At 32.8% G+C, this 17,626-nt stretch overlaps 1 protein-coding gene across 1 annotated transcript in view; it reads right to left on the bottom strand.

The window, feature by feature from the left end:
• The window catches only part of LOC140447701 (laminin subunit gamma-1-like), a 318,345-nt gene that overhangs the window by 19,715 nt on the left and 281,004 nt on the right, over nt 1-17,626 (bottom strand). The window contains exons 9-11 of the mRNA XM_072540499.1: nt 7,171-7,380; nt 2,885-3,187; nt 2,022-2,313 (exon numbers count right to left, since the gene is read on the bottom strand). Coding sequence (XP_072396600.1) covers nt 2,022-2,313; nt 2,885-3,187; nt 7,171-7,380 — 805 coding nt within the window. The remainder of the gene's footprint in view (nt 1-2,021; nt 2,314-2,884; nt 3,188-7,170; nt 7,381-17,626) is intronic.

The following is a 17,626-nucleotide window of genomic DNA, read 5'->3' on the forward strand; positions in this document are numbered from 1 at the left end:
CAATAAGACAAAATTACAATGACGATAATGTTTTCAATGCCGACGAGCTAGGACTTTTTTTAAACTTACTCCAGATAAGACCCTCAAATTAAAAAATGAACGTTGTATAGGTGGCAAGTTATTAAAAGAAAGGGTAAGTGCACTTGCGTGTGCCAACATGTCCGGTTCCGAAAAAAGGAAGTTAGTCGTCATTGGGAAATATTAAAAATATCTGTTTCAGAGGTGTGAATCAGCTTCCTGTCACATACCAATTTAATAAAAAATCGTGGATGACAACGGAGATTTTTAGTGGAGAACTTTTGAAGAAAGACAAAGAGTTGGGACATCGAAATATTCTTTTAATTGTTGACAATTGTAAAGCCCATCCGAAAGTTAACGGTTTAAACACATTTAACTCCTTTTTTTACACCCAAATTGCACATCTGTTCTACAACCGATGGATCATGGCATCATAAGGTCCCTTAAAGTTCACTACGGAAAACTTTTAGTTAGGCGGATCCTGAATAATGTGAAAAACCGTAGTGAATCTCTTGTTACTTTATTAGATGCCATAAATTTCATCCACAAAGCATGGACGAAGATGAATATCCTGTAACAGAGTGGTTGAGGTTACAACAGCAAAGTCAAGAACTAACCCAACTCAACAATGACGAGTTTGCTGAATTTATTGCCATAGATGATGACGTCATTGTTTGTGACCTTCCGATGGATAGTGAAATTATCGCGGAAGTAATAAATCCGCCTGCGGAGCGAGTTATCGTCAGTGACAAAACTGATGAAGATGTAGAAGATAATCGTGGTGAATCTACGCAAGAAGGTCCTAATAGACAAGATGTGGAAAGTGCTTTAAACGTTGTAAAAAACTTTTTCCAAAGACAAAAGGCAAATGAAGAAGCATACAACTGTTTCACATATTATTTAGAAAATATGATAGACAGAATGATACTGGACACTTTAAAGCAGTTAAAAATGACAGACTTCTTCCAATTGCAGAAGCAATAGTTTATGTTATCCTTGAAAATACGCTTTATACATTATGTAGTTGGAAAAAAATGTAAGCACAGATTTTTTGTTTTAACGTAATATCATTGACAATAAAAGTAATCGAGATCGGCTTATAACGAGGTAAATAGTCAGCCATTTCAGTTCTCGTTATAAAGGGAATTGTATCTCTCTCTCTCTCTCTCTTTCTCTCTCTCTCTCTCTCTCTAATAAACTCTTTCCCTCTCTAATAAACTCTTTCTCTCTCTAATAAACTCTTTTTCTCTCTAATAAACTCTCTCTCTCTCTCTAATAAACTCTCTCTCTCTAATAAACTCTCCCTCTCTCTAATAAACTCTCTCTCTCTCTCTCTAATAAACTCTCTCTCTCTCTAATAAACTCTCTAATGCTGGTTTTAAAGCTGTATTAAGTATGCTTCAAAATAGTAAAATAGGGTAGTGTAGTACTTTTCTGACGTATACTCCAGTATATTAAGTAAATTACCTACCTAATATCAAAAATAAATCAAAAAATTTTTTAGTTATTGTGTTCCCATCATTATAAATTCAAATTAGTAGGTTATAAGGAGAATGTATTCCATTATTACGTATTACATTATACAATTTTGTAAAGTTTGTTTGGCAGAAAATGGTTGACTTAAATTAGTGCCGTGATAAATATTATTAAATTTATTTGACTTGGCCCGTTGTTAAGATCTTGTACCTCAGGTAAACCATTGTTACCAAAAACCGGCCTTTTATACTATTATCGGTTAACCCAGGATGTTTATAGTCGATACTAATTGAAGTCAACCATTTACTGCTAAACAAACTTTAAATGTCAATAATTATAGTATTTGTGTAATTTAACGCAGTGTGTACCATTTGTTTTTATCCTCGGTTTCAGTTACCGTGTGTAACGTTAAATGAAACCACGGTACGTAATGTGCATATCTTAACGTAATGTGCGGAACTATTACTACCACCCATGGATAGAAAGCTACTATTACAGTTTAAAATTAGCTATAAGTACATGCTCACCCTGTTACTCCTGGTCGACAATAACATTGACCTGTCAGAAGGTCGCATGTTTGGTTGTAAGATCCAATTGGATCACAGTTACAAGCATGACATCCCTCGCCACTCATAATATTGTAGTAGCCAGCTTCACATCGATCGCAATTAAATCCCACAACGTGTGATTTACAGGAACATGTTCCAGTTGTTTGATCACAATTTGGAGCACCTGATTTTTCTGCTTCGGTTCCTACTGGATAGCATGTACAGGGTTTACAATCGCCTTTTGGAAGAACTACTGCATTGCCATAAAAACCTTAAAAAATTTAAGATATTAAGTTTTTATTTAACAGTGAAATTACTGTAAGAAAACAAATAAAATTAATGATAATTGTGTGTATAGAGTTAAAACAATATTTATCCTTTGAGTAAAAAATGTAGTTAAATGTAGTTAGTATGTATCGACGTTAAAAGTCCAACTTTCAGGTCCATACAAAAGTACGGACCATACATAGCATCTTGTAAACTCTTCACGGTTTTCCAAATTCAATGAGTTTTTGGTCATATCCTGTTGATTGGTCACCAAATATTTAGTTTTATGGATGTTTTTCGGCAGTCCTTAATCTCTGCATTCCGTCAACTCTATTTATTAGTTTTTGCGGATTGTCGATGTTTTTAGCTAGAATCACTGTATTGTCGGCATATCGTATACTGTAATAATGTATAATTCCTTTTTGATTTTTTAAAGCCTCCCTAAATATATTCTCGGAATACACGTTAAAAAGGGTGTGGTCAGTATATTAGAAATATTTAACATGTCTTCGATTGTAAATAATCTAATACATAAAATAAAATAAAATACCTTATTTATTAAAAAAATTAACTACCTGCTAAACACTCTTGGCATTGTACTCCTCCAGTATTATATATACATCTAAGGCATTCTCCAGTCGTCGTATTACAGTTACCAATTGCATTGAGATCAATATTTTTGTTACATTCACATTCAACACAAGGAGAAGGTGGCCCATATCTACCAATTGGATCTCCGAAATAACCATCTGAACACAGGTCGCACTTATGACCAGTATATCCAGTAGGACATTCAGTACACATAGTCAAGTCGTCATCAATTTGTATACATGCTCCTCCTTCCGGACAACCACAAGGTTTGCAGTCATTAGGAGTTCCTAAAAAGATTACGAAACAATTTAAGATTAAAAACTTATGGAAATATTATGTGCTCTCAAAAATACTGCTACTGCATATACAGATTAACATAACAAACAGAAAATTATACAGACCATATAGCCATCATCTACAGCCATTGTGGTCCCCATTTATTTCCACGCCATACTTTTTTCATAGTATGATAGCTACAGTACAACAAGAACTTAAAGAGGTTAACGCGTTCTATAACAGAATCTACTAATTATACGAGGTGCAAATAAAATACGTTGTTTGAAATAAGAAAATCAAAATAATATGGGTTCATAAGATTTTAACAGCTCTACATATTTGCCTTTTACTAAGTAATATGTGGTCCTTTATAGTGAGCCAGCTGTAACAACAGACGTATTCACGACGCGTTTTAGCAACTTAAAATTTGGTTAGCACAACTTATTTGAATCCTTAATTCTTGATTTCTTCTATGAAGGTAAAAAAAAGTGTTTTCTAAATCGAAAATTGAATTTTGAGAAATTAATTTTAAAACATGGAAAGTGGTAGATAACAACGTTTTTTTAAAATAATTTGTTTATGTAATTAATGGTCATATATGTTTATTTATAAAATACACATACCTATTGATAAACTTCCTTTCCAAATTGCTTCAGTTTGTCCACGAACACCATGTATAGACAATGTTTTGGCCAGACCTAGCATCATGCTATTACTCAAGAGATACCCAAAAATGAGATTGAAAACATCACATACCTTCTGTTCAAGAAGGAGATCCTAGGTCAAGGATATTGTCGATGGCAGAATGACTTTTTTGAAAGCCATTTTGTTCCGTTATAAAAAGATTTTATATGAATATATATTTGATATAAAATATATGAATATATTTTATATAAAGACCTTTATATGAATCAAGTGGCATCTGTGAGAGTAGGACTGGAATCTACATCATCTTTCTCAATCGAAAAAGGTGTACGACAGGGTAGTGTTCTGTCACCCCTCCTTTTTAATCTTTACTCTGAAACGATTTTCGAGAGCCTTAAGTGACAGTGAAGATAGAATCAAAATCAACGGACAGACTATTAGCAATCTTCGCTATGCTGCTGATACAGTCATAATAGCTGATAGCCAAGAAGCGCTACAACGATTAATAGATAGAATAAACATTGAAGGAGAACGATTGGGCTTGAAGATTAATATAGACAAGACGAAGGTAATGGTGGTTAGCAGAACACGAAATATGCAATTAAGTATAAGAGTTAACAACAACAACATCCAAAAGATCCCCTAGTTCAGATATCTCGGTAGTGGACCAGTAGTAACTCCCTGGACAGATCACACAACAAATGTCGAAGTATTAAATCGAATGGGCAGAGAACGAGAATTGCTACCAATAATAAAAAGAAGAAAAACTGCTTATCTGGGTCATCTATTTCGAAATTCCAAGTACCAGTTCTTAAAGCATATTATGGAATGGAAGATAGAAGGAAAACGGGGCATCGGAAGAAAGAAATACTCATGGCTTAAAAACATAAGGGATTGGATAAACCTCGATGCCCATGCACTCTTTAGAGCCACACAAGGCCGAGAGGAGTATGCCAGGATTATCGCCAACATCCACTAATTGGATAGGGCACCGTAAGAAAATAAAAAGATTTGATTTTTCCAAAGTCCACAATAGCCTAGAAAGTCTATTATTTTTTTCAGCAGAGATAAGTCGGTCTGTAAGACTCTGGATCGAGACGAGGTTTGTTGGGTTTTAAAATGAGAAATGGAAATTTAGACAATTTAGCCAAACAAAGTTAAACAATTTGAGAAGATAATATTTTGAAGAAAATAGGTGATTAAGAAATATGACCGGAATGTCGTCTGGGCCAGCACTTAAATTTTTTAAGTGATCAAGAGAGAAGTTAAGCTCTTGGTAAATAACTGGACTTCGAGACAGGATTTTCTTTAGGTTCCACTTGGGACAAGGTAATTTTTGTTTTTTCTATCTTTCTATCTTGATGTTTAGGAAATAATCGTCACAGTTTTTACTTGAGTGATTTTCAAAGACAGTAGCTAGAGTATCCGCAATTTCTTGTAGAGAAGTTATAAGATTACCGTTAAACTTTAATCTTGTAACTAAGGGTAAAGAATTTACGCCAGAAACACTTCTAACTTTTTTCCAGATGTCTGCCATGGGAATGGAGCTGTTTATATTAGTAACCTATATTTGTGATGATGTTAAAGTGGTATTTTATTGCAATTTAAATTTAAAAAAAGCATAAATCAGAAATAAATACGACCTTAATGTACGTGAATTAATTGAAACAAACTAAATAGTGTAAAAAACAGGTGTATTACAGAAAATAAAATGAAGATTTAACTACCGACGAGATGGAAGCTATTTTGTTCACTGTTTTTTTTTTGTTCATTATTGTACGATTAATTGCAGACTTTGACTATTAACATTAGGTATGAGTCATATTTTATTGGTAGTTACTCTAAAAACCTCCACAGATCCAAATCATTTGCGTAGTTTTATTTCCCTTGAATACCATCTTTCCATCCATCCATATTTCTTGAAAGACAAGTATCTAAAGTCAATATGTGTTAAATCTCGCTAAATAACTAAGATATTCCAGCTTTATCTTCTTCACTGTAAACATAATGTGTTTATTGCTTTTTAATTTATCACACTTCCTTATTAGTAATGATATGTTCAGAATATTCGAATAATTCGTCGATATAATCATATTTCAAAGATAAATAGCTTTTTAGTAGTTGTTCTGTCATGACATGCTTCCTGTTCCATCACAAATTGAACCCCCTAATTTGTAATTTTACATTAATCCTACGTTCTAATTTCACCTATATTATTGTAATAAATATCTATACTTTAATAGATAATATTCCAATAGTTTAATTACGAGGTTATTTACCTTTCGGTAAAATTAGATCAATTGCTAAATTATGTGTCAATAATTTCATTATATGTAAGCGAATTATATGTAAGCACTCGGTTCAAAGTATAAGTTACAAGGTATGGTCTTTTTGATGAATTGTTGTTTTATTGAAAACTTATATATTAGGGTTAAACTCTTTTGTGTTCAAAGTCTTGGGTTTGTAGTATAATCAGAATATTTACCTCATTAAGTACGTTAAGTCATTTTTTAAAGTTACGTCGAGTGTACTTTATTCTGAAGCTGCCAATAAATTATTTACTTCACCACTTTGAATTATTTCACATTGTCGATCGAGAAGTTCGGACTATATATAGTAAACTTCCTATATAGTAAAACCGAGAATAAGTATGTACGATTAAACCAAATCTAATTATAATAGTGAAAAGTCCCTGCTGTAAATATGGTAAATATACTACAGTATGCTTACACATAGTAAATATATGCTCTATCTTAATAAAATTTGACCTTCCCTTCTCATTTCTGGATTTGATATCTAATATCTTGCCCCACTGATTGTGAACGATCACAATCAATATGATATAGGAACCAGCTATGTAGACAAAATAGGAAATAAAACTGGAAAGCAGTTAGACACATTAAAGAACATTAGAGTAAAGAAATTAAAAAAAAAAGAAAAGCATAAAAAATGTTACAAATTTTTTATACCTACATAAAGAACAATTTCTTTGGGGGGACATATTAGATGAACTAAACCAATAAGGAAAATATTTCAAAGACTTATAAAACGACGTAGAGAACGTAACAATAACAGAAACACAAATAATGCAAAAAACGAACGATAGTTTCTACTTTAAATATTTGCATGGTTCAATTTAGAGACCTTAGTTTGCGAATATATGGATATTATATTTAGATGGATGATGTCACATAACGGGTTTTTTTTTCAATAACAATCACTGACAATCACATTTCTTTTCGTCACTATCTACCACACGTATAAGAAAGAACTGGGCCATTTAAAATAAATTATGAGAAAGAAGAATTTGCGTGATATATGAAATACACCAAATTTACTGCTTACTTACCTCCTAAAGCATTTCCAAAATATCCTCTGGCACATAACTCACAGTTTTCACCTGCTGTATTGTGTGCACAAATACATCTACCAGTTTCGGAATCACATATTTCTGCATGGTTGTTACAATCACACGGTACACAAGGCATAAATGATCCTCCCAAAGCAGGTTCGTGTCTAAATCCTGGAGCGCAAGATTCACAAAACTGTCCCACGTAACCTAAAAATTCAAGTAATTTAATAAATTAATGGTAAGGATTTAACAAATCAATTGATATATTTTATACCAAAAAAATATAACTGATGAAAATGCAGTTGGATAAAGTTTTATTTGCAGTAAAAAATTACATCTCTCGATTGAATTAGTTATTTTCTCTATATCATAATATGGTAATCATCATGGTTATTATAACCTCAGGTTACCTTGTACTTTTTTTTATCTACTTTCTTTCTGCACTTCTTCTGTAGAGTTCGATTATTCATTTCAACACATTTATTTTGCTTTGGTGTATAGGCAAGTCATTATCAATACCTGTTTTATTAATTTTTCTTCTATAGTTATCTTTTATTTTATCTTTTATTTGTCTTGGACTTATGAAAAGATGGCGTCTAAAAGCATCCTTGCATAGCACAATGTAGAGGTCAGACTTTTTTCAAATGCTCAACAGATATCCGTAGGTTGTATCAGTTTCACAGGTCCTTTTGTTCTTCTTATTTTTTTTTTCTGTTTCTTGTTCTAATTTTTTTGTGCATTTTACCATAAATACATCCTTGACAAAATTTACCATCTAACTTTACCTCAAGGCAAAGCTGTTATCTTAAAAATTCTCTAACCATTCATGGTGAGGTAACTTCTTATTTGAAATATTATTTATCTGAGCAGTTACCTCCGATTTTATTATCTGTATTGCAAGCTCGTAATATGTATATATTAGGTGCTAGTGCACCGAAGCACTAGGAAGTAGTCACAGGTCATTGATACACTTTGAATTTCATAGGCACCGTTGCTCAGTCCTTGTAGATGATGGGAGGGGCGTTTAGGGAAGTAGGGAACACGATAATTACTCGTATAAAAAAGTACATATATTATACATATATATATTATATATATATATATATATATATATATATATATATATATATATATATATATATTAGTATGTATATATGTAGTATATTAATAAAAATAATACCTTACTATAGGTCTTCTTTGGTACGAACTTTATTCCAAATAAATAAGCATAAAATAAAAGAATAGCCAAGATTTATCTGTATCTATATAAATATATAAAGGGAATGCAAAAAAACTTTATTAACGACTGTACAAAGCAAACATAAATGGTATTAAATCACATAATATAAAGCATAAATTCAATTTAACGTAAATCATTTGAATATTATGTAGGTATATGTGTCCAGTTTCAAAGTCGGCAATAAATACTTAATATAAAAAACTTACAATGAAGTAAAATATTCAAAATAGATTTATATATTTTCAGAACGGTTTAAATCTGATGAGATCATCATTACTGAAAAATGTCTATAAATGTAGAATTAAATGTAGAACACATAATAAGGTCAGATGACCCTTAAATTACATAATTTGAATAACGAACATTATAATTATTGAGACACTAGCTCGATGATAAAGGATTAAACTTTTTAAGGGAATATACAATTTTGCAGCTCGAAAAAGAGAACCCTATGCCCTTAGAGGTAACAATAAGGTTGTTACATCTCAGGGTAAAGATATCTCTATACTAACTGTCTGCCATCAACCCTATTTTAAGCAACCTACTTCAAATTTTTTTCGACTATTTTTTTGATGCCATCTACCCATCTCATAGAACCGCTTCAACATGTGCAAGAAGATTAGTAAATTTCTCGTATGTAAGAGGAGAGTTAACCAAAATTCACCTTAAATGATGTTTACATGATTTCACCGCTGCTTCCCATAAACCCCCAAAATTGTTTGTGATTCCTGTTCCAAAAAGTTTTGTAATTCTTTTAATTCAGTATTATCCCCAATATAGTTTGACCCATTATCTGAATAAATTTTAGGTGGTTTGCCCCGTCGTGTGACACACTTTCGAAAACATGCTATCCAGGCTTAGCTGGTTAAGTCTAATACCACATCTAAATGAAGTGCTTTAGTTGAAAAACACACAAAACGACAAATATAACATTTAATTATTTGTGAACCACGACCACGTTTTGTCTTCATTGGAAAAGGACCTGCATAATCCGTTTCCGTTACATAAAATGGAGGATATACTTCTACTCTGTCTTTCGGTAAACGTCCCATAATTTGCTCCAAAGGAATAGGTTTGCATCGGAAACATCTCACAGAATTGCGATACACTTTCCGTGCAAAGTTTCGTCCTCCCAATACCCAAAAATTCTCTGATAGTACTTAACAATTGCTGCGGGCCACAATGCAGCAACCTATTATGTTCTATTTCAAATAACAATATAGTAAACCTGTGTTTAGCAATTAATAACCGAGGGTGTTTTTGTGAATAAGGTAGGTTTGCCAAGTTTAATCTACCCCCACCCCTGTCCAATAAAAAATATTATTAATTTTCAGTGTAAGAGACGCTTAAACTACTGATACCAATAATACAGCACAGACTTCAAGTCTTGAAATTGTTTGTGCCTTCAATGGAGCTACTCTCACTTTAGAATACAACAAATTTAGTGTCACCAATCCATCATGGTCTATGCTTCTAAGGTAAACACAAGCTCCATATGCCAATTTTGAAGCGTCTGCAAACCCATGAATGCCCACCGTTATAGCATTCTTGCAAACCACAAGTCTTTTAATTCGTAGACTATTTAAATTTAAGAACTCTGCCCACAATTTTGTCCATTCCGTTTCCAAATGGTAAGGCAATAACTCATCACAGTGAAGGTTTTGCGACCACATTTTTTGTAACAACTGTTTCGCCAAAAGTACTGAGGGTCCCACCAACCCTAAGAGTTCAACAATCCTTGAAACTTCTGATAATATGGATCGTTTCGTATGTATGTCTATTGTCTTTAGCTGAAAAATTTATTGCAAATATCAATGTGTCTTCTTTAAATGCTCACATCAACCCCAGTGTCTTGTTTTTGTCTTTTTCTCTGAACAGAACCACAACCATCTTCTGATTTTGCCAATGCGAGCTGCACCTCTTTACTGTTTGTTACCCATTTTCTCAACTCCATACCTCCACATTTTAAAACTTTATCCACTTCCTTGCACTAGCTTATCGCTTCCTCTGCTGATTCAGCACCAGTAAGTAGGTCATTTACGTAAAAATCTTTTAAAATAGTTTGAGAAGCTTCAGGTCTGTTCTCTGCATACTGAACTCCTAACTCCTTAAACATCTTATTGCCAAGTAAGGTGTTGACTTTGTTCCATATGTGATTGTGTTGAGTGTATACTCCTTTAAGTCTGCATCAGGTGATGCTCTCCAAATTATTTTTTGTTGCACAAGGACCGTTGCACAGGAACAAACCACATCATCCTATACATCTTTGCGATATCTCCACCAACTACCACATAGTGCTGTCTAAATCGTAACAATATAAAAACCAAATCTTCTTGTACTTTTGGTCCATTATATTGCAAATCATTGAAAGATACACCTGTGTCTGTAGTGGCCAAACCATTAAATACCACTCTTAGCCTTGTAGTCTCACTATTTTCATTAATCACCCCATGATGTGGAAAGTAATATGAAATATTATCCAACGAACTATCTGATAATAACATATGACCCATGTCAATATAGTCTTGCATGAACTTGATATACAAATCTTGTAACTTTTCATTCTTTTGTAATTTTTGTTCCAATTTATAAAATCTATTAATGCTGATTGCCTAGATTGACCCAGTGCTGTTACTGATTTCTTCAGTGGAATATGAACTACAAATTTTCCATCAGGAGCCCTCTTTGTCGCTTGTTAAAAGATTTGCTCACATTCTATATCATTCTTTGAAAGCACCTCTTGTCCATCTGGTACCTCTTCTATTTGCTAAAACTTCTCCAATTGTTGACTGATGTCTAATACACTAAGATTACAACTAGTAATATTTGTAAGATATGACTTAAAATAAACATTAGATATCTTTAGTATAGCTGTTTATTCAAGAATACATAACACATGACTTATAGTTTTCCCGTAGGCAAAACTATTTTTAAAAAACAAATACTTTATTAATTAATTACAAAAATACGAAAAATATCGGACAATTTTATATAAAGATTTAATGCCCCTTCTTTAAAGTTTAAGAACAGACTGAATTATATCATATCTATATAAAAATGAAGTGGTAAATGATAATATAAAAATGCAAAGTAATCTTTATTACAAAGTTCATTAAACACAAATCCTAGATCATCACTCTTAGGTGAATGGCTAGAACAGGGCCGGCTCCCATAACTCCTCCCTTGCGAGTTCTTGGCATATTTCATGGAGTGAAAAATGCTCTTGGATTTGGTACAGGAACTGTGGGATTATCTTCTTCCGTAAGTTGTTCATCGTATGTTGGATGTGGATTTTCTTGTGTTCTTAACTTCTTAATATAGTGAATGGCTATGAAGATGACAATAATTACTATTAATATATATATACTATGGTAGTCCAATGGTTTGTGGGACGTTCCTTTAGATGCTGGAGTACCACAGGTCGAATTTGATTTTGATTCCTTTGGATTGTGTGAATTTTGTCGAGAGGGATATCCTTTAGAACAATTTCTGGAACTTCTTCTTCTTCTTGAGTATTAAAAACTTTCAACTCAGGTAAGAGAAGTGGTTGGCCTTGGACAACTGTCTTTTTATTAATAAACGTTTTCTTATCTACTTTGAATTGGCATTGATAAGGAATGGAAACTAGAAAACTTCCTTTTAATGTGGTAAAATCTGTTTTCTGACATATCATCTCGATTTTAGTTTGGTTTACGAAGATGGCAATGTAATGTGAATCATCAATTTGTTGTATTACATTCTCAGATATTCGGACGGGAGTTCTGCGGCAAGTTGTGGAACTAGTCTTCAGTTGCAATAATTGAAAGACACAATCTTCTTTCTCTATTTCAGCAGAGAAATCGCCATCAGTACAATAGAAATTGGGCTTCAGGTCCAGACAGGGCAGTGAGTGATATTGGTAATAATTTTCATTCATAGTCAGAAAGGTATTTTGGGGTACGATGGTACTGTGATTTGACGTAGGAATTGAATAAGGATGATAATAGGAGAAGATTTCTGGGTAAACAATAGGAAAGTGAACAGCGAAAACAATTTTTGTCTCAGAGTAGTAGGCTTCTGTTTTTAAAATATCATAATATTTATAAGTATCATTAAAATTTTGAAAAAGTATTTCATTTTTTGTATGGTATTTTAAAATGATTTCTATGATAGAATTTAACTCATTTTTATCGATAATGCTATTATGTAAAATTCCAAGTCGAGCAAAAGTAATGGCATTTTCTATTTCATCTAAAAGCTGTAAGATAATGTTTAAGCTTAAATTTAACTGATCTAATATATTTCTAGTCTGCAAATAGTCATTGAAATCAAATATAAATTTATTTAAAGATGTGCGTATCTTATTTATGCCCATAAAAATAGTTTCTTGATTGTTCTTTATAAGAGTTACTGTTTCGTTAAAATTTGCTATTATGTCTTTGGTCAGAGAAATTTGTTGATTAACTTTTTTAACTAGTATTTGGTTATTATTTTGGAGATCAGAGATGGCTTGGTCATAAAACAAGGCGTCACTGGAATCAAGATTACCAGAGATACTTTTATTTAAAGATCCTAAACCGTCTATAAGACCTCTTTTTGATCTAAAAGGTGGCAATAAAGAATTGAATTTTTGTTCAGCGGATTTAAGTTGGAAGAGTAGAGCGTGGTCAAAATTATAAAGTTCTTGAAAATAATGATGACTAAGGCCATCTTGAATTGCAAGTGTTACATTATCATATGCATATCTTATAGATTCTATTTCGGTACCTATAGGGGAAAGATCGTAGTAATGAAGAAATGTATGTATTTGGGATTTTACCTTTGCTGTTCCTAAATTATATGGAAGGATTCCGGGATTATTTTGAAGGTTAGTTATTTGAACTTCCTGTGTCCTTACTGGAGGAAGGGCCAGGGTCGATAGGATTAGTAGCGTCCTGTAACAAGGCTGCTCGGTTAGTTTTTGGTCTTTTAAGGTTTTGTTTGTGTAATAATTTATTGCTGTGTACCTTTACTTTTATGTGTTCGTCTGCGATAGCTTTTTCTTTGTAAAATTTGGGATTAAGTTTGTTTCTGGTTAATGTTGTGTTTTTCTTGTATACATCAGTGTCGGGTAAATAGTTTAATGGTTCATGTCGGCCTTTGTTGTGACGTTCTATTGTAGATTCCTTTTGAGATATTAGCTTTTCGTTTAAAGATCTATAAATTTTTGCAGTAGCTTCTCTGTGATTTTGGATATAATTATTAATTACAATTTGGTCCAAATTTATATCAAATATTTCTTTTGAATTTAAATGTCCATTCAGTATATCAATTGGCTTCTGTTTCGTAACAGAATGGATCGAATTATTGTATCCTAATACTGCATAAACCATATCATTTAGGATATCTATTTTATTGTTATTTTTTGCTCTTATAATTCTCAGATGTTCAATAATAGTGGAATGAAATCTTTCGATAGCACCTTTCGACTGGGTACTGTTTGCGGTGATGTAATGTGTTTCGACTTTGTGAACATCGAAAAATTCCTGAACAACCGAATTTTTTAGTTCAGTTCCTCTGTCCATTACAACTAAAGAGGGAACACCGTGATGAGACATAAATATTAGTAATGCTCTTGTTATTTCTATACCAGTTAATGCTGTAAGTGGGTAGGCTTGTCCGTATTTTGAGAAAGTGTCAATAATTGTCAAAAATTTATGTCCTTGTGCAGATAAGGTGTCATAAAATATAATTTCCATTGGTTTTGACGGTGTTGGTGTAATAGATAATTTCTGGCGTGGAGGGTTTCGGTCATATTTATTGGTTTGATAAATCTCACACTTATTTATGAAGTTCGTTATATCGGTTTTCATGGTAGGCCAATAGTAGAGTTGTCTAAGTTTGGTTTCTGTTTCAAGTATGCCACGATGGTTTATTTTTCCTTCATGATATTGTCTAATAGTTTGGTGTTGTTCGTCTTTGTCAGTAATGTCTCTTAGAATTTTATTACACTGAATTAATTTGTAAGCAGAATTTTTGAATACATTTCGTAATACTTCGAGAATTTGGGAAATGTAATTCTGGTCCTGATTTTTGAAATACACACCATATGTATATTTTGGATGAATATAGTTCTTAAAGACGTTTATGGTGTTATTCTCTAGGTCATTAGTAGAAATTTGTATATGAAGACATTTTTTGTTAGGAAATATCTGTTCGGTCTTTGGTTTAACTGATGAATGTAAAACGAAGTCAATAATAATTTGGTGGTCAAAAGAATTTATGCTTTTTTCCGTAATTTGCATTCCTAGAACAGGATCTTCTGCACTTGTATGTACGGTATTGTTGTCATCATCTTCTTTGTCTCCGTCTGGGTTTGATTGGTCTATTTCGTCTTCTCTTTCTAAATTTTCTTCTGTCTTCATTCTCTTGATTTTCTTCATCTATTGTTTGCAAATCGCCTGCATTTGCAAGTATTGATTCATTGTCCATATTTTGGTCGTTATTAAGATTTTTCATATATTTTTTAAATTCATTAGTATTTATTTCAACTCTAGATAGATCGTCGGCATTTCCGTTTGTCTTTCCTTTTATATATTCGATTTCGTAATTAAATTCTTCTAGCTTTAATCGCCATCGAACTAGTCTAGAATTTGGTTCCTTCAAAGACATTAAGTATCTAAGTGGTTTATGGTCACATTTTATTGTAAACTTAACTCCGTAGAGATAAGGTCTGAAGTATTTTGTGGCCCATACTATGTCTAATAGTTCTCTCTCGATAGTGTTATACTTTTGTTCGGATTCATTTAACGTTCTAGATGCGTATGCAACAGGTTTTTCTTGTCCGCCTGTATTTTGGGCTAAAACTGCTCCAATAGCGAAACTACTTGCATCAGTTGACAGAATAAATTTCTTCGTAAAATCTGGATACTGTAAGATTGGTTCGTTGGTAAGCAGTTCTTTGCAATCCTCAAAACATTTAATGAACTGTGGTGTGTGTTCGATTTTTGCACCCTTTTTTTAGACAAGATGTTAATGGTTTTGTTACTCGAGCAAAATCTTTTATGTATCTTCTGTAGAATCCAAGTAATCCAAGAAAGGATTTTATTTCTTTAGTTGTTTTTGGTAATGGGTACTTATTAATAGCTGTGATCTTATCGGGGTTTGGCTTAATACCTTCAGGTGTCACAATGTGTCCTAAATAAGTAACTTCCTTCTTTAGGAACTCACACTTATCCAATTGAATTTTGTCTCTTTTAGTCTTTTAAACACTTTATCCAAATTTACAATGTGTTCTTGCAACGACGTGGAAAATACTATGATGTCGTCTAAATAAACTAAACATATCTTACTTTGTAATCCTCTCATAATATCGTCAATTACTCTCTGAAAAGTTGCTGGGCTATTCTTTAATCCCATTGGCATTCGAACATACTCATAGTGTCCGTTCTCTACAGTAAAAGCTGTTTTCTGGATATCCTCAGGTTTCATTTCGATTTGGTAGAAACCACTAGCTAAATCTAAAGTTGTAAAGTAGTTACACCTGCCTAATTTATCCAAAACATCGGTAATATTTGGGATGGGATAGCGGTCGTCTATCGTTTTTTCGTTGAGCTTGCGGTAGTCCACTATGATTCTGAATTTCTTTTTACCGGAAGCGTCCGCTTTTTTTGGTACTATCCAAATATTCGACGACCAAGGCGAATTGCTCGGCCTAATAATTCCTTGGTCCAACATGGATTGTATTTGTCTCTGTACTTCTGTTTTATATACAAATGGATAACGATATGACTTAGAATAAATGGGCATTTCGTCAGTAGTTTTTATGGAATGTTTCATTTGGTTAGTAAAAGTAAGTGGTTCACCTTCTCTGTGAAATATTGTAGAATATTTTCTACACAGTTTTAAAATTTGTGCCTTCTCTTCGGAATTGAGATGGCCAGTTCGAATAAGCTTGTCAATATCTACTTTTTCGGTGTTTTCGTTTGGTATAATGTCGGCATAAAATAGGTCATAAGAATTATATTCAAAAGGTACAGTTTGGAGAGGTTCAGACAGAGAGAAAATAATTTCGTCATCAGTATTATTACGTATTTCAACTATAGCATTACCATTTTGAGCTTCAGAAAGTATAGAAGGGATTTCGCAATTTTTTATGAATTGTCTGGCAATTAAGATATCACCGGATTTTTGACAGACGGGAATATTGGTTACAATACGACTATGGGGATCGATTTTACTTTTAAAAATAGCTGGATTACTTTCCAAATAATGTATTGGCAAAGTTGTCTCAGGTGTAATTAATTTAGAATTTGTAAGATCCAAATGAGCTTGTAACATTTTTAAGGTATCTATGCCTAAAAGGCCATCAAAGATATCATGGAAAGCAAAAAGGTGGAATTTAAAATCACCAGATTTATTAAATTCATCAAATATGGGGATCATTGCACAATTTTGTTGAGTTGTAGGGAGTGCCAAAAGTACAATAATCTGCACTCTGATCATCAAGTTTAATTTGAAAGTACCCATCTTTCATATTCAGAACTGAAAAATACTCTTTATTACACAATTTTGCAGCAATTTCATCTGCTGTGGGTATCAAAAAGTATTCTCTTTTAATAGCTTTGTTCAGGTACGTAGGATCTAAGCACAACCTTAAATCCTTGTTTTTCTTTTCCACAATTACAAGTGGGTTTAACCACTCTGTGGGTTTCTCTGCCTTTCTGATAATACACTAATTTTATAGTTGTTTTAATTTATCTTTTAACTTCTTATGTAATGCATGAGGAACCCTACGAACTGGTTGAACATGAGGAACTGCACCTTCTGTCAATGAAATGTGATAATCATTAGGGAATTGTCCAAGATCCTGAAAAACTGTGGGATATGCCTCTACAACTTTAGCCATAGTTTCGAAGTCTACATCTAAACTTCCTACTCGCTTAATGAGATTGAGACTAATACAAGCATCTAACCCCAACAAAGGTACTTGGCTCTGAACATTAACAATAATAAATTTAATATCTGAAGATGCAGTCTCTACCTCTACCTTGCAATTAGTTATAATTTCTCCTACAGGTTTTATTTTAAAATCATCATTGCCAGAAGAAACTATTGTAACATTACTTTTATTTATTTTTTTTATACCAAGATTTTGATATACTCAAGAGGCAGAACATTTACTTCTGCACCAGTACCTAACTTAAATTCTACTATGCATTTTTTTACCAGAACTTTCTGCTTCCAGACATTCTG

Source organism: Diabrotica undecimpunctata, chromosome 8 (assembly GCF_040954645.1).
Source record: "Diabrotica undecimpunctata isolate CICGRU chromosome 8, icDiaUnde3, whole genome shotgun sequence".
Classification (NCBI taxonomy): domain Eukaryota; kingdom Metazoa; phylum Arthropoda; class Insecta; order Coleoptera; family Chrysomelidae; genus Diabrotica; species Diabrotica undecimpunctata.